The sequence below is a fragment of the Physcomitrium patens genome, chromosome 13 (genome assembly GCF_059467195.1).
Source record: "Physcomitrium patens ecotype Gransden chromosome 13, ASM5946719v1, whole genome shotgun sequence".
NCBI lineage: Eukaryota > Viridiplantae > Streptophyta > Bryopsida > Funariales > Funariaceae > Physcomitrium > Physcomitrium patens.
This window is the reverse complement of record NC_143422.1, coordinates 9,556,644-9,579,098: the sequence shown is the minus strand read 5'-3', so window position 1 is coordinate 9,579,098 and position 22,455 is coordinate 9,556,644. Positions and strand designations below refer to the sequence as shown.

Here is a 22,455-nt window from a genome sequence, read left to right as displayed (position 1 = left end):
CGATAGAAGTTGGCAAAACCAAGAAAGCATTGTACGTCTCTAACCGTCTTCAGAACCTCCTAAGACACAATTGCTTCCACCTTCTTGGGATCCATCTTCAAGCCTTTCGTAGTCGCAACGAACCCTAGAAACTCCATCTCTATTTGGTGAAATAAACACTTCTCCAACTTGGCATATAGTCCTCGCTCGCGTAGTTTCTCCAATACCAAACGAACGTGTTTTTCATGCTCTTCCTCATTTTTAGAGAATATCAAAATATCATCCAAATAGATGACAATAAAATTGTCAAGGTACTCTCGGAAAATGTCATTCATCATATGTTGAAAGACAGTTGGAGCATTGGTAAGACCAAAGGGCATGACATTATATTCAAAATGGCCATACCTTGTACGGAACGCTGTCTTCCACTCATCTCCTTCCTTGATTCGTACGAGGTTGTAAGCTCTCCTTAGATCAATTTTTGTAAAGATCCTTACACATCCAAATTGTTCTAAGAGACCAGAAATCAAGGGTCATGGGTAACGATTCTTCTTTGTTACCTTGTTGAGGCCTTGATAGTCCACGCACATCCGCAACAAGCCATCTTTTTTCTTCAAAAATAAGATGGGTGCTCCAGCTGATGATTTTGAATGACGAATGAAGTTCTTGGCTAGATTCTCGTCGATGTACTTCCGCAACTCCGCCAACTCTATCTGCGATAGATTGTAGATTGGGCCAAAAGGCGGTTGTGCTCCTTCATGTAAGTCTATGGCACAATTATATGGTCTGTGTTTTGGTAGCATGTCGGCATTTTTCTTTTGAAACACGTCTTTAAAATCCTTATATTGCTCCGGTATACTTGCTGTCGAGATCTTCTCTCCGGTAGTTGAAGCCGCATAAATGACAAACGGTGTGCCTCCCTTGGACAATCTTATAAACGCTCTTGCTCCAAAAAATAAGGATTTCTCTATTCGGGGTTTTCTATTAGGCTTGCTCTTGGATGGTTTTGTGGGAAAGGTCATCTTCGGCAACTTCCAATCTATGGATGGGTTATGCTTTTCAAACCAGGAAAGACCAAGAATAACAGGATTTGATGGGGTTCTAATAATATTGAAAATAATATGTCTACTATGGTCCTTAAACGTCACTTCTATAGGTTTTGATTCATGGGTGACACTACCAAACAATAAAGGTCGCCCATCTATGACCTCAACGTGAACAGGTTTGGATTTTTGTACTAAAGAGATCTTATGACGCCTTACGAATTCTTCGTCTAAGAAACAAGCAGATGCTCCTGAATCTAATAATGCTAAGGTTTGCAGTTTCTAAGGGCCAATAAGCAAAGGGATTGTAAAACAAAGGACAGGTTGAGCGGAAAGAAAGGAACCTGGTTGTTGTTGCGATATTTCATTGTCCAGCCGCACGGTTCCTATTGTGGTTGGACATCTTCATTTTCTTGAATAAATGCACTCGTAGTCTTGATAATACGTCGATTTTGCTTCTTGAGGCAGTTTCCAACTTTGTGGCCTTCTTCACCGCAATACAAGCATAGACCTTCCTCCATACGCCGCTTTTTTTCTTCTAGAGTAAGAGATGTGACACATACCGCATCAATTTGCATGTCTTCTACCTCTGAATGTGAACTCATGCTACTTGCCGACATAGTTGGAGTGTGGCGAACCGTATGTTGTCTTGAACGTTGGTCTTGGTGACATTGGAATAGGCGGTTATCGCACTTCACAGCTTGGCTAATAGCTTCGTTGAACGTTTGCGGATCAAGAAGAGTTAACAGCAAATCCTTCACATCGTCCCTTAAATCTCAATAGAATTGACTCATCAACGCTTCTTCGTTCCAATTGATGTCGCATGCTAATTGCCTGAAGTCCGATGCATAGACTGATGTAGAACGCATCCCTTGTCGTAGTGACCGGATCTTTGTTGTAGTCCATCGAACCTTGTCATGTTCACCAAATGCTTTCGCAAATGCCTCCAAAAAGGTTTCAAAGTTGTTTAGTATGGACGATCGTTTCTCAAACAAAGGAGCAAACCATGATAGAGCTTGTCCTGTAAGTAAGGTTCCAACAAGCCCAACACGTGACTCCTCCGTTGGATAGCGTTCGGGCTGTAAAACTGTTATCAACTTGATTTGGTTGATGAATCCTCAAAACTTGGAATGTGTACCATCGAACTTGTCCGGAAGGCTAACTCGGGGTTCCTTATGTTATAGAACCAGCGGTGCTTGTCGAACCTGAGGCAAAGTTGCTTCTCCAAGTGTAGAAGTTTGAAGCTGGTGCAACCTAGATTGTACCATCCCAGATGCTCCATCATTATCAAGCCTTGCCACGACTCCTTCAATCTCTGCAGTTCTTTGTGATAACGTAGCGAGGGCATTCATGATAGCATCTAACTTGGACTCTGAACTTTCCGTCATACTAATGTCTTGGCCCCCCGACCATTCTAAGAGAAGGACAGGAATGACTCTATAAGAAGACAATATTGATTTAGAAGAGGGTACTCCGCAACCTCTAAAATGCCTTAAGAACTTCAAGAAAAGGGATAATCCACTCTCTCCAAGAAGAATAAGACTCCAATATTGTAACAAAAGAAGTATCAGTTTAGAGGAGGGTAATCCACAACCTCTAAAGTGCTAGTACACTTCCAAGCAGAGGGGTAATCCACACTCTAACAAAGAAGAAACTAGCTCTGATATCTGAGGTGAATGAAGTCTCGACAAACTATCACAGACACAGAAATACAGACTTGATATCTACCAAGAAGTTCAAGAAGAACTGGCAAGAACTAGATTAATGAGATGAATACAAGAACAATACTAGAGAGGTGAGCTAGAGCTCCAAGAGATGTGTTGTCGAGACTGAAGAACTCTTCAGCCTCGATTCCAATATATACTCCTATTTAGGAAGCTTCTCAAGCAACTTCTACCAACTAGGAAGCTTCTAGAAGGTTCCAGAGACTTGCTTCTAGAAGGTTTTAGAAACTTATCTCTAGAAGGTTCTAAGGACTATGTCCTTAACATCTTCTACCAACTAAGAAGCTTCTAGAAGGTTCCAAAGACTTGTCTCTAGAAGGTTCTAAGGACTATGTTCCTAACATGTATAATAATTCCTCAAAATTGTAGTTATTGTTTATTAAAAATTTCTTCATGCAACTATCTTGTGATTTTCCATTAGTTTCTTATTTTATTTTTTAAAATAATCGATTTATACACTTGTGAGCAATGTTCCAATAAATCTCACACAATAGTACTCATTCTAAAGAACAATACTTTGCTTTGTATTTTTGTGCACAAATTATGGTACTTCAACACATGTTACTAAAAATGCATGATAACATAATAAAATGTTTGTATTTTGAGTGCAAGAATTGTCAAGAATTTTTTTCTTGTCATAGAAAATAAAGTATAAAGACTCATTTTCAAGAACTATCAAACTTTCTACAATGTATCATGATTGACAATGGGATTGACCAACTTCCAAGTTTTACACATAATGTGATGCAAAACAATGAAATCAAATTAACACTATAATGTAACTCAATGTTATAAGAAGCAACAAGGATCTTATTATTTTTAAATTTGTCTTCTTATTTTTTTTCTTGTAATTATGAGTGAGGTATTAATTCACTTAACATCAACAATTAGCAATTTCCATTTACCTCAAACAAGTGCTTGTTTGGTCCTATACGACACAACAACCATGCCCACATCCATAAAAACCATCACACGACACTAACTCACATAGAAAAAAATCCATTCCAAAACTCAATGCTTACAAATAATAGAGCAAAAAAACTAGCACCATTCATCAAGACTCGAGGGTAGTAAAATCTTGGTTAATTTAAAAGTATATTCATTTTATTTTATTTTCAAGGTTTGATGAACTTTAGACACAAGATTTAAGAATAAAATACATCGCAAAGAGTTTTAAAAAGTTCGTTATATACTAAAATAATTAAAGAATCACCTGCATCATATCCCAGATCTATATTTACATCTGCGCCCGCCTTGACAACTGCCCTTAGCTCATTTTCCAGCAGCAGCAGGAGCAGCCTCGCTTGTGCAGCTCGCGATGATTGGGTGGGATTGCGTGAACTTAAGGTAGTGAGCAAGGGAAGATTTAAGGCGGCTTTCGGTGAGAGTTGGTGTTTTTTGGGGTGTTATGGCGAATTTTATTGAGTACAATCGCATGGTGGAGTCGAGCAGTGGCGGAGTGGATTGTAGCTCAGCTGGGTTGATCGAGGCATTGCCCGATGATTTGTTTGTCGAGTGTTTAGTGAGGGTGCCGTTGCAATGGCACGCGAATCTGCAGCGAGTGTCGAGCTCGTTTCGAGATCTGGTTCAAAGCCGGGAGTATTACGAGCTGCGCAAGGCGGAAGGGACGACCTCGTCGTTCGTGTGCATGTTGCAGCCGATGCCGATGTGCGGCGGCGAGGCTGTGCCGGAGAAGGATTTTGCTGGTCGAGCTGTCTGCTCTCCCGATCCCGTTCATGGGGTCAGTCTTCTCGATGTGAATGAGCAGATTTGGAGTCGGTTGCCTGCGGTTCCGGGCCTCGTGGGAGGATTGCCGACGTGTTGCAGGCTCGTTGCGGTGAACGGATTGCTCGTGGTGCTGGGTGGGTGGTGGCTGAGAACTTGGGAGCCGTCGAAGTCTGTGTTCGTGTACAATTTCAGCACTCAGACGTGGAGGAGGGGAGCCGACATGGTGAATGTCCGCAACTTCTTCGCTTGTGGAGCTATCGGCAACAAAGTGTTTGTCGCGGGCGGTCACGATGAGAACAAGAAAGCTCTGGCATCTGTGGAAACCTTCGATGTTGAAGCGAACTGCTGGGAGAGCTTGGGCAGCATGAGAGAGGAGCGGGATGAGTGCACAGGAGTGGTGCTGGGCGACAGCTTCTTAGTCTTGAGCGGCTATGGCAGTGAATCTCAGGGCGCCTTCTGCGAGAGTGCCGAGGTTTACGATTCTCGTGCCAAATCATGGAGCTTTGTTGACAACATGTGGCCACTTATATCCACGGAACCTGCTGTAGCAAATCCGAGCTCTCTGGTCGCCTTAGCGGGCCGCTTGTATAGCATCCGTGGCAAGGAGGTTGTTGTTTATTCCCAACAGCAGAATACGTGGACAGCAGTGGAGAAAGTGCCGGAGGATACTGAGAGCGGGGAGCTCAAGTCCTTAACCATCACCGCCTCTGGAAACTCTCTTATAATCATGGGGCTTGCTAAGAAGAACGACGACGCGACTTTCAGATCCATGAGACTACTCCCAGCTCAAGGCTCATGTAAAGCGCAGTGGCGAACTCTAGCTGGCAATGGCCAGTTTACGAGCCTTGCGCAGACATCCTGTGCATTTGAAATGTGATCACAGTTTGTGGCGCTGCGAGAGCTGTTCACCAGTCTCCGACTTTCAATGCCCCGGGTGTGTCAATCTCAGACACGAGTAGCTTTCAGTTTCAGCTTGTTCCTCGGAGCCTAGGGTTTGTCGATGTTTGATGTCTTATGAAATCTTCAGAGAGAAGCCCTCGTGTGACTAGAGGAGATAAACCTAAAGGGTTGCTCCCTGCGAGGAGGGTTCATCTGTACAGTATGTTAAGCGCTCAGAAATGCTGGGATGCGTACGTGAGCTTCTCGCTTGACAACGCCCAGACGTTTCAAGTCGGCGTAGATCTCACGATACCGGGAAGTTTGTACATGTAGGGTTAAAAATTTGCAATCCTGTAAGCTTCTGATCGTTTTTTTGACTTTGAAGAAACAAAGGTCGATCACCGCGAAGTGACGACCGATTTACCTGGTCTCATCTCTGTCCGATTCTCACATGCAGTAGGTTGCTCTTTGTAGACCCTCTGCTTTGGCTTGGATCAATTTTTCTGGTGCATTGTGCGTGCTTGATGACGATGTTGTGCGTCTAGCTGTGTTCCGCTGCATACATGTTTGTGAAGTCTCATTGACTCCAGTGTTAAGTTTGTTGCGACCCGTCTGTAAGTGAAGCTGTAAGTGATCTTGGTCGTTACTGTTCAGCTCACATTTTGAGAAGCCCCTGTGAGCAGTAAAACCTCCGACCATCACTGCTGTATACGAAAACCTGAAATTCAGTGGGGCAAAAACTGTGTCTGCTGCTTGTTTACTAGTCGTGAGTCACATTTGGAAAGAAAATGTAAGTTCCTGCCGTTCATGATGAACCATCTCATACTCTATGCAAGCCCTAATTCCTCGTCCCCGCTGTGTCAATCCATGATCGGAAAGCTGGATATTGTGCTGGCACCAGCTCTTCTACATTCTTAGGCCGGATGATTTGCAGTGTGTTGTTGTAAGTGAGATCCTTACAATGCGATTGAGAAGAGGCTTTCTGTGTTCAGTCTTCATGTGATGTGGCAACATATTCCCCACCAGGCGGGGCGGCATTTCCATTCACCTTTGGCAGATGGGTGCAAGTTCGGCAGATGGCCCGTAATCTTCGAGAAGATGAAGGCTCGGGTGTCGTGGTTTCTGTGAGCTGCTCCGTGTGTTCCATTAACCCTGCATCGTCAGGCATCTTGATCCTTGCCAATGCTCTGAGGATGAGGAATTATTCGCATCTGTATGATGAAAAAGTATTTGATGATCTGCTTTTTCCGACCAAAATGCTTGTCCCCTTTGCCGCTTAATCGTAAATATGCCGAATACGCAACGGAGCACGTATGTTTAGAAATGTGAAGGGCCGCTTCTAAGTTTAGAATAGCTGGGGAGTATCGAACTGTCGGATCAATTTGCGTCATTCGTAATGTAATTTTTTTCCTCGAATTTCACGTAACTGTCAACAAAAATACACCACACCCCACAGAGGAAAAGGAGAACAACCCGAAAAAGGAATAAACAATGTTAAAGTTTTGTCCCTCAGTAGCAGAATTTATTGCCTTGAAACACCACCTTATCTCTCTCTATCTATCTACCTATTTACATTTCTCTTTTCTTTTTCCACTAATTCTATGATGCTTGATTTTTCATCGAGTGCATGTAAGTATTTTTGTGTATATGCACATTAGAATGTAAACGTTTTTCGGTGCTTTGTTACTGGTTGAGTCAAAAAACTTTCATAGAAGGAAGTCCCTGCCAGTCACAAACGGAAAGTAGCCGAGAGACGTGACCGAGCTGCTCTGCCAGAGGAGTGCCGTGGCTCAACAAGGAATGTACTCTCGCATATTCGAGACGCATGCGCCGAGTGCACGATTTCTCCCCCTCCGGCTATCCTGCAAACGTGGCCCGGAAACTAATCGGAATCAAAGAATGCATCCTGATTGGGGATTGGGTGCCGAGGTCGGAGGCAAAGGAAAAAAGGACACTCACGAAGAAGCACCCCGTGCGTGTTTCCCGGTTGTTGCCTCTTGGACTATGCTCATGGGTTGATTGGCATAGCGTGGTGGGGGTTTATGTGTTCATGCGATTGATCTTGCTTTTCAAGTTTCGGAGGAAAACTTCGAAGTTGGTTTCTGGGTATTAGGGTTTTTGGCGTGTGGATTGAGAGAAGGAACACGATGAATGGGCAACGGAGGGTGAAGTATACACGCCCCACGACGAGGAATGAAGATTCTGGGGCAGTTTGCGGGGCATGGGCACCTCGGGCAGGGAGTGTGACAGATTCCCCGTCGGCTCTTGTCCTCTTGGGCCGGGATGATGAAGAATGGTCGAAGGCAATCACCCTTCGGGAGTATAATTTCGATTCTGACACCATCTCCGACATTGTAAGCGTTTCTCGTTTTGCTAGTTATTAGAATCGTTGCTATGCTCGTGTGTGCATTGGGGACTGCAATGTGGCAGTGAGGAACGCAACGACCCGATCAGTCGACATATCGTCCTGGTTTTGGTTCATGTTTGCGCACGTGTCAGGGTTTTATCCAAGTGTATTGAATGTGTGAGACTATGGTAACAGCTGCTTTATTTCACGGAATGATTTGTAGTCGGAGTTGCTTCAATCAAAGAGAGTTACTACGTTGGGAGAACACCGTAGGTGCTGTGGGTTAAGCTTGTGTTTCCATTAAACAACAACGACTCTTGTATGTGAATTGAGTGCTTGATCACTGCCAAGAATTATTTGCAGACGCATGGAACCGGGGTTTTAGGTTGTAGATACGATTATCGAATTTGTTACCGAACTGCAGGAAAGAAAATGCTTGGCTAAATTGCGTCATCTTCAGGAGATTTTGCTCAGATTTTGTGATTGTCAGAATGTGAGAACGGTTTTTTTTAAATCCAGATTGTCTAGTCTTACAAGCTGGTCTTGAGGGTAAAGACATGGAAGCAAGTATGGCTTTGGTATATTCCAGAGATACTGCATGAACGTGTGAAATGAATTTCCAATTTTTTTCTAAGCACTGATTTTCGGGTGCTTTTGTAGATTTATTCGATCTCTCCAGAAGACGGTCTTCCCTTGCGACTTGCAGTGCATCCAAGTGGAGATGGAGTAATCTGTTTTTTTGCAAATAGTTGCAAGTAAGCTTTTTCTATTTCGTTTGTCCTCAAGTTGCAAGTTTTTACTTTTGTTAGGCGGCTTCCTCTTCTTCTTCTGTTAAAAATAAAATATATCAATCCTTATGATATAGGGTGTCAACTTGCTGTCATTTACTTCCGTTTCTTATGAGGCGACGCTTTTATCCTTAGTTGAAATGCAAGTTCACTTGTCATCCTGCATTTTAATCATGGCTAGAAATTGTTGCTAATAAAAGTTTTTATTTTTTTATTTTTTTATTTTTTTTTATCATTTTCGTATTACCGAAGAACATTTAGCACCGAAACACCAATAATGTGTGAAAACTCTACAGGTTCTTTGAAATAAATCCCAAGGGTGCATGTAAGCTTAAAGCTTCTGAGCGCGAGCTTCCTCTTTTACAGGGGCTTGGAATCCAGAACTGCATATGTTTTAGCGGAGATGGCTCCTTGTTAGCCACAGGTGGCAAGGTAATTCAAATAACTATTTTTGATGTTGTTGCTACTGATTCCGCCCCAGTGGATTTTACCAAGCACCAGGGATAATGCTTGGTGCACTTGGGGCATACTCGTGCTTAGGTGCAATCTGCTCAAGTTTCTTTGTATGTGACACCAAGCGTACAGAAGTAGCTTCCTTGGTTCGTTTACGGAGTCTTTAACTCCAAAATACGTATTGGAGGCAGTTAGGACTAATAATTAATAAGACTTTAAGCTGTCATGGTTTGCCAAGGCTGCGTAAAATTGTCTTCATCTGTGGCTTTTGCATTACTTTGTGCAACTATGTTTATAAACAGGATGGTCATCTTCGAATTTTTGCTTGGCCCAGTTGCGAGATTGCACTCGATGAATCTCAGTCACATCGTTCAATTCAAGATATTGATTTTAGGTAACATGCCTACTTCCTTTTACGTTTCGACTTCCTTGCCGGCCAGGATGACATAATTAGTTGAGTATTTCTGATTATCCAATGTCTATTATTATCTGATCAAGGTGGCTGTGACATGTCTCAGTTTGGATTCAGGATATTTGGCATCTACTGGTGAGGAAGGTGCTTGTCGTGTGTGGAACATTGTAGAACTAGAATCCTTGGTTCGGTTGGAGCGTGAGAAGGTGTGTTTGGCATTCTTGGACATTGAATAACTATGTTTTTAAACGTTAGTGTTGTCAGTTTCTGTTTGTTGCACATTCTAAAAGACTTCAAGGGATTTCGCTTGACGTGTTAATGTTGTGGGATGTTTCTTTGGCATTGCATATTGGTGAGTTTTATGTTTCTGGCACATGTTTTACAGTCGAAATAGACATAGATTTGAAAATTTTGTTTGGTTTTGGAATCAGGGATGACTTGGTGTGACTTGGTGTACCGTGGTGGCCAGCACCTGTACTGATCTCTACATTGGGGTTATTTCTGTTTTACGTTCTCTGCTATCTTTATGGCTGATTCGTGTCAATATCATTTTTTATGGCAGGATGAGAAATTTGGTTACTGCAGGTTTTCACGTGATGGAACACAAGCCTTCTTATTTGTTTCAATTACGAGGGGTAAGCTATGTAGTCTTTCGATAATGTGTTTTTTTTGTGTATACCGTTGCCTGAATACAAGTGTGTGATCGACTGCTCATCTAAATGCTCCAATTATGTTACGTTTTGGTGTAGCTTACATAGATAACACTTGAATTAACTCATGCAGGTAAAAGGGGCTATGTTGGAGTATGGAATATGATGGATTGGAGCAAACTTGGCTTAAAAAAGTTAGCTGATGCCTCCATTTCAGCTCTGGCCATTTCTCGAGATGGAAAATCTCTGGGCTTGTAAGTTAATCGTATCCATCACTTCTACGGTTGTCCGAGTATTCGTGTTGGCCGTTGCTTCAGTTTCATTCGTAATGTGCATGACAATTCTGTTTATTATTTATCTCTGGTCCTTGGATGAGTAGCATACCTTTATTGATATTCAGGTGTGCCGAAGGGTTTTCTTGCATAAAAGTACATGCTCAATTGGCGGGCTATTTCGTTTCTTTCAGGCACAACAAATTATCACAAATTTTGAGATATTTCATGAGATGAATGTGCAGGGGGACTATAGAAGGTGATGTAGCTGTAGTGCTAGTAAGGAGAATGGAAGTAACTCAGCTAATTGGAAGCGCCCACAGCTTATCTGTTACGGGATTGGAGTTTTCCAAACACGGAAGGTACATATAAAGTCCTGTCGAATTGTTCTAGTGCATATGTTTGTGCTTGCTTGTAGTACAGCTACTATCATTTTCATTGTTTCAATATAGTTCTAAGATGGTGAAAGTGTTCCTAATCTGGTGTAATAAAGTGCTGCTTTTCCTACCTTTGGAGTGGATGTAGAGAACACAATGCATATGTCAGAAACCTCACTGGCGACCCAGCTGATCTGATTGTGTGGTATCATTCTAGGTCACTATTATCATTAGGAGCAGATTCTTCTGCTCGGGTTAGTCGCTTGAAAAAGTTCGAATGGAAAGGTAATTTCCCATCTTCATCCTCTTGCGAAGAGTGACTGGATGCCCTTTATCAGAGTAATTTTCGTTCATTGTTTCTGATGTATACTCTCTATCTTGTGAAAGGCTGAAACTTTTGAGTTGTTCATATCAAAACGGAGTCGGTGTCACTGTGTTGGTCTCGCATTAATCACCAGAGATGACCCACTTACTAAATTCTTGGTACTATGCTGCTAGATTAGGGATATGATATCTGATTATTTGCACTGGATAACAGTTCAATCACTTGCTTATCCTGCTACTCATTGTTTATTTTCTGGCGAGCAGAATGGCAGTTATACGCGATGCTCCTTGGAATGATCGCATTTTCAGGGCTGCTCTTCCTGCTCTTCTTTCAATCGTCACTCTCGGATGATTTTTGGCAGTTTCCAATGGGGCGAGAGCAGCCTGCTCGTCCCCCTCGAGAAGCAATTTGGGGTCACCCAGGTAGCTTAGATGAGTCATATGGCTTATAGAAAGGTTTCGGGTTTTCATGTAAAGGGCTGTATAGGTGTGAACGATATGATTTTCAACATCTCAAAGCATGCTTCTGGTTGTCCTTAGTGTCTCAAAAAGAGTAGTAAAGGCGACCGTGTATGCTCGTGTTGCCAAACTGATCAATATCCCTTCATTTATTTATCAGGGGACAAACGCATTTGATTTTTTACGTACCAAGTAGTCCTCATCACCGTCCAGTTCTGTGAATGTCTTGTTACTGCAGGATCAGTCTGTGTTACGTCCTTCCATGTTCAGTATACAATACAAGCGGACAGAATAAAAGGGGAAGGCTTATCTAATCTTCATGGAAGCTTCTTTTCACTCATATGGTGGCAACTTGGAGCTATTTAAGTTGGTAATATAGATTGTTAGGTATATATATATATATATCGTACATTGTGATGGCGAAGCTAATCTATTTAAGCAAAAGATACTGAAACAATTTCTACAAGAATAAAAACAAAAACAAAAGAAAATATAATCAATCAACCATCTCTATAATACAATTAGAACAAAATAACATGTTTGTTTCCCTTACACCGTATATTGAACAAAATATCAGTTTGATAGATTCAAAATTACCAACTCAATGTAATGGTTTTTTTTGATTTTACATAAAACATAGAAAACATAATTTTCTTTGAGGACAGCTGAGTGTACTGGGGGTACACAAGCTGTATTAGTATAACAATAATAGCTTACCAAAGTTGTTATATGGCTGAATAAGACAAGCATTCCAAAGTCAAGTGGTTCTTGCTGGTAAGCTAGAAGATAGTGTATTTACAATAGAATGTTTAACTAATTGGAATATAGGCTTGTGAAAGAGCACCAAAATTTGAGATTTATTTTTTAATTTTGATTATTAAAATAATTTTTTCTGTTGGTAGGGAATTCACTTGTATTTGTGTGTTCTTAAGAAAATATTTTTTACAAGTTTCTTCATTCTCTTGTATTTGTTATTATCATTATTACTATTATTTAATTTTTATCATGCAAACTTAAAATTTGATGTTCAATTAATATTTAAAAAGAAATATATATAATTCTATATAATTATAATAGTTGTGCAATATTTTTTTAGATTTACTAATTAACTATGAATTTTCTTCTATATATATAACATATGATTTTATAATGAATATTTTAATTTTTAAATATTACATATTATTTAATTATTTTAAAGACTAAAATAAAAAAATAAAATGTGATACAAACATGGTTTATAGGTTTTGTAAACTATATATTAAATTTAATGTGCAATGAAATATACATTACATAAACCCTCAAAATCAACATTTTTTAATATATATATATATATATATATATATATATATATATATACATATATATGTTAATACATAAAATTATTATTATTATACAAACTAAGAATGTATAATAATTTTTTAAAAATATTAATTAGATACATAAAATAAACAAAAAATAAAAACCCATATAAAAAACACAATAAATTATACACATTAAATGAATAAAAATAAACTAGTTTCCAATAAGCCATATAAAAATTTGATATTTTATTAAAATCTAATATAAAATATAAATTATAAATAAATTTAATACTTATTATTAAACATAAAAAAATAAAAAAATAAAAAAAGATTATGACTAAAAATATAAACATAATCAAAAAGTTAAAAATATATTATACAATAATTTTAGTTCACAATTATTACAAATAGACTATAATAAAGAATGTATATATATATATATATATATATATATATATATATATATATATATATATATATATAATTTATCTTATTTTTTAATACACTGCACAATATATGATTTAAGTTTTTTTTTATAAATATGTGTTTTTAATTTTTTAATTCAAATGATAATTAAATTATTAGATTTTTTTTATGATGTATTAAATAATTTATGATGATAACAATATTTGGTAATAAGAAATTAATACAAGAACAACAATGATGATAATAACAATGACAAGGTTTATTATGAAATTTGAAGTTGAATGCCTTGCAATAACAATGCACAAATAGTTTGGTGAGAACAAAACAAAGAAGAACAAACAAATCAACTTATTAAAATTTTGATGTCAATTGGCATTTGTTTTTAATATTATATATATATTTTAAGGTGGGATGAAGCTCATTGCATTTATTGTAGCTACAGTGTTTTGAATATAATAGAGAGAAACTATTTATCTTCTCATCTTTTCTTTGTATATGATAGATAACCATATCAATATACTCCCTTTTTGTGTGTGTATGTGTTTTTGTGCACATTACTTCTAACTACTCTTGTGTCTCTCTAGATATTCTCAACACGTTATTAACATGATTGCTCTTATACATTAGTCTTCATTCTTAAAAACTTATGTGCACTTTATCCTTTGCTTTTTCTTCATTTCTTTTACCTTTTTGTTGTGTTGTCTTATTGTTATGTTGTGTTGTTGCTGTGTTGTTGCTACTATTGTGCAATATTGGTGCAATGTTGCATTGTTGACATAAAACATGAAGTCTTGCTTAAGAATGCTTAGGGCACCTGGTTGTGGAAGGTAGAATGGAAATTGCAGCAATAAAATCCTAATTCTAATAGAACACTAACAATGCTGAACAAGCTTTAATCAAATTCAGAGAAACCTCAAAGGAATTCCAAAGAATCAATAAGAAATCTTAAAGAAATATTAGAATGATTACAAACATATTTCAAATACATCTCAATTCAATCTTAATTTAATCCTAATTGAAATCTTACTTCATTCAAACTTTAGGCCAAAAACTAACTAAATCTTAAATCCTAAATAAATTCAAATAAAATCCTAAACCCTAAATCAAATCTTGATCAAACCCTAACCAAACTCTAAACTCTAATCCTAAATCAAATCTTAACCAAATCCTAATCCTAATCCTAATCCTAATCCTAAATCCTAAACCAAATCCTAATCAAACTCTAATCCTAAATCAAATCCTAACCAAATATTAATCCTAAATCAAATCCTAATCAAATCCTAAATCCTAAATCAAACCCTAATCCTAAATCAAATCCTAACTCTAAATCAAATCCTAATCAAATTCCAATCTTAATTCTAAATCCTAAACCAAATCCTAATCAAATCCTAACCCTAAATCAAATCCTAACCAAATCCTAATCCTAAATCAAATCCTAACCAAACCCTAATCCTAAATTAAATCCTAATCAAATCCTAATAAAATCCTAATCCTAAATAAAATCCTAACCAAATCCTAATCCTAATCTTTAATCCTAAATCCTAAATCCTAAATCAAACCCTAACCAAATCCTAACCAAATCCTAACTAAACCCTAATCAAATCCTAATCCTAAATGAAATCCTAACCAAACCCTAGTAACTTCTACAATAGAATTAAACCTCAATAATTAATGAATGAACCGTTGATTTAACTCAAAATTTGCACACTTCTTAAAAACTAAGTTTAAAAAAAGTACAAATTTTTTGAAAAGGATCGAAATTACTAAATAGACGATAACCTCAAAAACGTGCTTAGGTATTGGCCGGCCTCCTTCTCCAACCTTGATGCCAATCTCCCAGAGCTAATATCTCTTTTTTTCACTATTCGATTGATCTCAAAATTCTCATACATATAGAAAAACAAGTCTAATATCCTTTCACACAAATTTCACTCCAATCCAACTAGTGGATTGCAAGAAATCTTAAAAACCCTCACTAGACCTAAAATTCTACTTTCTGAGACCTTGATTCACTTAAACTTCAATAATCCTCAATTCAACCGTTAGATTGAGCTAAGATTCACAAAAAATATTAAAAAAAATTATGACCATTAATCTACAAAATTTTACTTATAGATCTATTACAAAACTCTTGAAATCACTAGAAAAATCAATCCTATTTTATTTCACAAACTCCCAAGTCATCTGAAAACAATCTTGACTTTATAAAGCTCTTACAAAGTCATAACAACTCCAAATTGCCCAAAACCAATGCTCATAGAAACCTTATCTAATTTTCTATCAAATCCCACTCTTCGATTTGCAAAAGAACCCTTGAATTTCTATAGGTATTCGGTTTTGTGCCTCAGGGTCTGATTTCGACCTAGGTTGATAACCAGCCCTCTTTGGGTATCAATATCTAATTTTTCTAGATAATTTTTATTAGAATTTACTCTTAACTTCCTCCTAAAGATGTCTATATTATTTATTTTTCTAATATACCTTATTTTGCCTTATTTTTGGCCCTACAAAGTAAGTAGAAGCTATTTTTTTTAAAAGGGCAACATTACTACTAAAAGTTTTACTATCTTCCTATCTTTTATCCATATTTTTCTACTTTTTCTTTTAACTTGGCTCTTCTATAATAAGATCCATATTGTTATCTTTTACTATATGATCGTGTTACAACACAACATTGTATCTTGCCACAGTTTACTGCATCCTATCATAGACTATTGTATACTGTTGCTGAACTACTGCACCCTGCCGCCGCTTATTACATCCTGCCACTAACTACCATACCCTACTACCATCTCCTACATCTTGTCACTATCTACTACATCTTGCTACCAACTGCTGCATCATATCGCACCTTGTTACACTCCATTGCAGACCCTTATTTATTTATTTATAATGAATGCTTCAACATCTTCAATTACATCTACTATATTTCTAACTATCACCATTGCATCCCAACTTTTTCAAGCTCTTCTATTTCCACCATTGACTGTTAATAGAAATAATTATCTATTATAGGTAAAAATAACAAAAGTAAATTTATTTACCAAAAAACTTTCACATGTAATTCTATTTGAAGAATCTCTTATTGTAAGTATTTTAATTTTTCTTACTATCTATTGGAAAGCATTTTTTTTTTCTTTATTGTCATCTTGTACTTACATCACAACATTTATATTTAGAAATGGAAGATTCAACTAAGCTTTAGGAGAATCTTAAATCCATGTTTGATCATCAAAAGTCTATTTTTCTTCTACTTACACGTCATGATTAGACATATTTACATATATTGGATTTTTCAAATTTAAATGCTTTCAACAATGAAATATATTATATTATCTCATAACTATAGTTATTTAGATAAATCATCTCTAAAGAAGAAATGATTGAAAAAATTCTCTCTACATTTCTTCCTACATTTGTTGTACTTGTACAACAATATATAAACATGAAATTTTAGTACCATCCTAATCTCATATCCTATCTACTTCTTGTGGAGAAACAAAATGAGCTACTCTTACATAATATAGAAGCTCATCCTAATGAAACCATGGTTCTATAATCTCATGCATTTAATATTTCAAAGTCTAAGAAAAAATTATATAAATATGGAAAAAGTGCTCATAAGCACCAAATCAATCATGATTGTAACCACTTTTATTCATATAGAAAGAATAAATATTCTACAATTAATTAAAATAGAAAATAAAAATTAGCAATGTATTTTTTTCATAAATAAGGAATGATTGGATATTTAGTACATACATGCCGTACTTCAGAATGTTTTATTAATATATTCCAAAAAAATAAGAAACTTTGAGCTGAGGCTTGTGAAATTTATACCATAGATGTATCTATAGACTCAATTGGTATTGATGATTTAGTAGCTTACATGAATGACAAAACCTCTAATGATGAGTCAAATGATGTGCTCATTGATTCTACAACAATACATATTATCTTGAAAAATAGACAATTTTTTACTAAAAAATCATCAATTTGGCAAACTAAAAATTTAATGACTATAGCTAGATCAAATGTATTTTGTTTCCAAGAAAGAACAACAGTGGTAAAATTGCTTGCGACCTCCATCATAAAATGTAAACATGCAATGTTGCACCCTTAGTGCCTCAGAGTCTGATCAACTATCAAGATGTGCATGCTAACAGTTATCACTTCTCAACTGCAATTTTAGATAGGCTAGAGGTTTTGATTTTTACAGAGAATCATAAATTTCTAAAAAAACCTTTCTTGTGATAAATAATTTATATTAGTTTACAATTCAACCTCCCATTATATTTAATTTTACATCATCTATCATAGAGAGTTGCATTTTTTTTTGGCATAGACAATTGAGACATCCAAGATCTACATTATTTTAGAAGATAATTCCATGTATAACTGGGCATAATTTAAGACCTGCAGATAGAGATTCTATAGAATTATGTCATGCATGTGTGCAAGGCAAGATATTTGCTTGATCTTCAATTTGAAAACTTCTATGAGAATTACTACCAATGCTTGAAAGATTGCATGGTAATATTTGTAGTCCTATTAATCTAATAATTAGTCAATTTTTTTATTTTTTGGTCTTTATTGATGCATCAAGCAAACAATCATATATTTTATTATTATCAATCTAAAACATAGTATTTGCCAATCTTATATCTATACTTATTTTTTTTTGAGCACATTTTTTTGATTATCCTATCAAAATATTAGGCACAAATAATATAAAAGAATTTGCATCAAAGTCTTTTGAAGAGTATTATACTACAATATGGATTGACTTAACATATTATATTTTATATGAACATACTCAAAATAGACTTAAAAAGTCATTTATAAAGCATATACAACTTATTACCTAACCACCCCTTCTTCAAGAAAATTTACCTACATCCATATGAGAGCATATAGTTTTATATGTTGCAACATTAATATGCCTCTATCCTTCTTTTCTTGAAATTATTATACCACAAGAGCTTATTTCAAGTCATGTTACAAATGTATCCTATATATGAATGTTTAATTGCTGTGCTTGGATTCTAGTACCAAAACTTTAGTGACGTATCATTGAAGTTCATTGACAAGAGGCCATATATGTTGGTTTTGATTCATCAAGCATTATTTGTATTGTTGACCCATCAACTGGCTATCAAGGACATGAAATAAAGGATGATGCATAAACTAATGAAATCCATGTCAAAGAAAGAGTAATAAAATAGAAATAAAAAAGTATGTATATTAAAAAGAAATTGGAATAGCTTATTGCCAAAAGACAAGAAACTTAAGACTCTTAAAACTAGACTAGAAGCAAGAAAAGAGTTGACAAGAGTGAAAAAGACTTCACTCTTGTCTCTATATATACTATCTAACTAGGGGCTACGTGGCAATGTTTTATAGGACCTCCAATATGTGTTGACTTTATAAGACACATGCCTTGACTTACAAGGTAAGTTTTTCTATGTGTGGGCCAAATAGTTAGCTTGATCTTCAAGCTAACAACATGTGTGGCATATGGCCAACTTATTAACTACTTTTCTAATCCAAAAAATTAATTATAGATACCTATAAAGTCAAAGTAGCATCTATGAAGCTTGTGGAAAGCTTCTATAGAAGATATTATAGAATTAACTTACTTTTATTTACTTCTACTTACTTCCACCTATTTATATAGATAATTATTAGCTTATATGTGTATGTTCGAAATATTGGCACATTATTACGTACATGTTTTCATAACTATTATTTCAAAGAAAACGTATTCTAATATCTTCAAAGAGGAATATTTAATCAACAAAGAAATACAATTCTTGTATTTGGAATATCAAAAATATTTTTAATGAATCCTAATTCTAGAATATCTTTAGCTGAAACTAAAGTTGCCAAGATTTTGTATCTAAAATGGATCACAGATGAAATACTTAATGGCTTCAATGATGCACCTTAGATTATAAGAGTTTCAATTAATGAAGCTCAAAATGAACCTGCTTAGATTGCAATACCACTAACTAATATACCTCAAGTTAAAACATCAAAAATTAAAAGGACTTGTGGATTAGATAAGCAACAATGAAAAAAATGCTATAATATGTAGTGATTCTGATATTATTTTTATAGAAGATTTTACTAAATATATGGCACCATCAATTAATGATGATATTTCTATGCAAATTATACCTTTATTTCATGCAATAAAAAATCTTGAAATTAAGAAAAATAAAATCAAGTTGAGTACAAAGTTATTAGTTCTATATTGTGCTACAAATGACATTTGGATAGAGCATCTATTATAATAGATGAATCATTTGTATCCATGACTATAAAAATTCTTTTTTATGAGAAAGCATTACAAACATATACATTTACTTTAATAATTACTTACATAATTAGATAGAAGTAGGTAAATATAGATTAATTTCATAAAGTCTTTTAGTAAAGCTTTTCAAAAGCTTTATGGGCACAGTTTTGACTTTACATGTATTTGTAGGTCAGAAACTTAGCCAACAAGTTAACCACATGTTGGTAGCTTGTGGAACAAGTTAACTCCGCATAATAGCTTGTAGAACAAACTAACCATGTGGTGCATACATAGATAACTTGCCTTGCAAGTTAAAATATGTGGCTAGCAAAGTCAACATGTTTTAGAGGTCTTTTAGGACATTGCCACGTAGCTCCTAGTTAAGAGTGTATATAGAGGGAAGAGTAAAGCCTTCTTCATTCTTGTCAATGCCGTTCTAGTCCTTAGTCTTGTTTTACGACTTTCTAGTCTTCTTGTTTTTGGCAATAGCCATTCTAGTTAATATTACATTATCTTTTAAGTGACTTTCTAGTTCTCTTCAATGACATAAGATTGTATCAAAGATTCTCTTTTTTTGAAATTCACATCCTTGACAAAAAAAAGATCCTGAACTTTAAACTATCTAAGAAGCAATACATCTCTTTAATTAGTTAAAATAGAAAACTACCATCGATGAAGAGTATATTTCTTTGTGTAAGAAGAAAGTCTTTGATCCATTTGTGAACACTCTTACTTCTTGCCCTATAGAATATAAGATGGTATTAATACGTAAGCAAGATGCTAAGGATCAAATAATCTACTATAAAACTCATCTTGTTACTCAAGGATTTATTCAAAAATTTGGCATTCATTATAAATTTTATATATTTTCTAGTCATGGATTTAATTATATTCTAATATACTATTAGAATGGTAGTTCATGCTATCCTTGAGATGCATCTTATGGATGTCATAACTGCGTATTTGTAAAGTTTTCTTTGATATAGATATTTATATGAAAGTTTGACTTGGTTTAGAAACAAGAACTTCAAATACACTTGCTCCACGATGATATTGTGGAATTAAATTACACAAGGCCTTATAGAATCTAAAATAATTTGGATGCATGTGGTATCAATGTTTCTAAGATTATTTAATTATAAATAAATTTATAAGTGATCCACTAATTTCTTATTTATTTATCAAACAAGATAAAATTGGTTTTATTATCATCGTTGTATATGTTGATGATCTTAATCTAGTGGGTACTAGATTTGCATGCATTACAACTATTAACCTATTTATCTATGACTTTGAGATGAAAATGCTTGAAAAAATAACTTTTTGCATTGATCTATAAATTATGCATCTTACAAATGGTAGCATTTTTTTCTACAAAGTAATGTATATTAAACAAATCTTGCAGAGATTTAATATAATTGATGCTTATCTATTATCAATACGACTGGTTGGACATGATGGTCATGATATTTACTGTCTATGCAAAGAGAAGCAAGAAATATTGGAAGATTAATATCCATATCTTATAGTGGTTGGAGTACTTTTATATTTATTCATATTTATAAGACTAGATATTATATTTATAATTAGTATTCTTTTAAGTCATAGTACATGTTCAACACTACGACATTGAAATGACATCAAATATTTATTATGTTATTTAAAAGGTACTAAAGATTTGGGATTATATTACACACAATCTATAAATTCAAAATTGATTGGATATTTTGATGTAGAATATAAATCTCATATTGCAATATCTAAATCTCAAACAAACTATGTATTCTTAAAACATCCAACTCCAATATCATGGAAATTAGTGATTCAAATTATAATTGCAACTTCATCCAACCATGCAAAAATTATTACCTTACATGAAGCATCTCAGGAATGTATTTGGTTGTAATTAATTCATAAACTCATTCAGACAACCTGTGGATTTTTATATGATAATTTTTCAACTATCTTGTATGAAGTCAATAGCACTTATATTATACAAATGCTGTCATGGACATACAATTGAAGAAGTTTCTAGAAGGTTCCAGAAGGTTCTACTAGAATCTAAGAAGACTCTAAAAGGTTCTAGGAGGTTCTAAAAGATTCTAAAAGATTCTAAAAGATTCTAATAGTTTCTAAGAAAGTTCTAGAAGGTTCTAGGAGACTTTAGATGATTTAAGAAGTTGCTGAAGAAGGATCTTAGGCTTATTTTATTCTCAAGCTTCATAGAAATTTTTTAAGAAGCTTCTTAGGACCTAATACATATAGGAGTTATGGTTGAGGAGATCCTCAGTCTCAACAACTCACTTCTTATGGTTTAGCAAGGAGCTTCTTGCATTGTATCCAATTGTTGTTCTAATGACAAGCTAACTCCATTTCTTGATCTTGAATCTTTATCTTGTATATGGTCTCTAATACTTTGTCGAGACTGCCATAAAGCAATATTAAGAGCTTGGTCTTTCTTGATAAAGAGTGGATTACTCCTCCTCTTGAAAGTACTATAACATTCTAGAGGTTATAGATTACCATCCCCTAGACTAATATATATATATATATATATATATTTTAGTATTCTTTTGGTTTTTTTTTTTTTTTTTTTTTTTTATACTATAGATCACATTTTTTTCTTTTGAAGGCACATATTTCTTTGATTTTCTTTGGCAAAAGGTGAAAAAGTCAACATGATAGACTCTAAAGAAATCAAGTTAGATTCTATTATTAATACTTTTGAAGCATTGAAGATCATGACGAGACTTTGTCAAAGCAGAATGAAAAATTATATATGACCATATACAATGGTCAAGGAGTTGGAGTACCTCAACCACCACATCAAATTGCAATAGAGGTTCCAAATTCTCAAAGGACTATGTCTGCTTCAAACATAGGAGGTGTTTCCACTCAATGCAATGATCTGATAACAATAACAATAAAAAAACCAAGAATTAACCTTCTAGACAAGTTTGATGGCACCCACTCAAAATTTCATGGCTTTGTA

General features: G+C 35.3%; 2 protein-coding genes across 4 annotated transcripts; both read left to right on the top strand.

Moving 5' to 3' along the window:
* Positions 1-4,013: 4,013 nt before the first annotated feature.
* On the top strand, positions 4,014-5,784 carry LOC112290505 (F-box/kelch-repeat protein At1g15670). The gene has a single exon (XM_024536823.3). The coding sequence runs from the start codon at positions 4,155-4,157 to the stop codon at positions 5,349-5,351; it is 1,197 nt and encodes a 398-aa protein (XP_024392591.1). The 5' UTR covers positions 4,014-4,154; the 3' UTR covers positions 5,352-5,784.
* Positions 5,785-7,201: 1,417 nt separating this feature from the next.
* On the top strand, positions 7,202-11,623 carry LOC112290504 (SEC12-like protein 1). Of its 3 annotated transcripts, none has more exons than XM_024536819.3 (10): positions 7,202-7,707; positions 8,361-8,455; positions 8,785-8,920; positions 9,244-9,335; positions 9,460-9,559; positions 9,916-9,988; positions 10,137-10,257; positions 10,521-10,637; positions 10,870-10,937; positions 11,241-11,623. In XM_024536819.3, the coding sequence occupies exons 1-10, from the start codon at positions 7,501-7,503 to the stop codon at positions 11,426-11,428; spliced, it is 1,197 nt and encodes a 398-aa protein (XP_024392587.1). In that variant the 5' UTR covers positions 7,202-7,500; the 3' UTR covers positions 11,429-11,623. The 3 variants fall into 3 exon arrangements, with proteins under 3 accessions (XP_024392587.1, XP_024392589.1, XP_024392588.1); XM_024536821.3 differs by having other exon boundaries at positions 7,705-7,888; XM_024536820.3 differs by lacking the exon at positions 7,202-7,707 and adding an exon at positions 7,753-7,969.
* Positions 11,624-22,455: the final 10,832 nt, after the last annotated feature.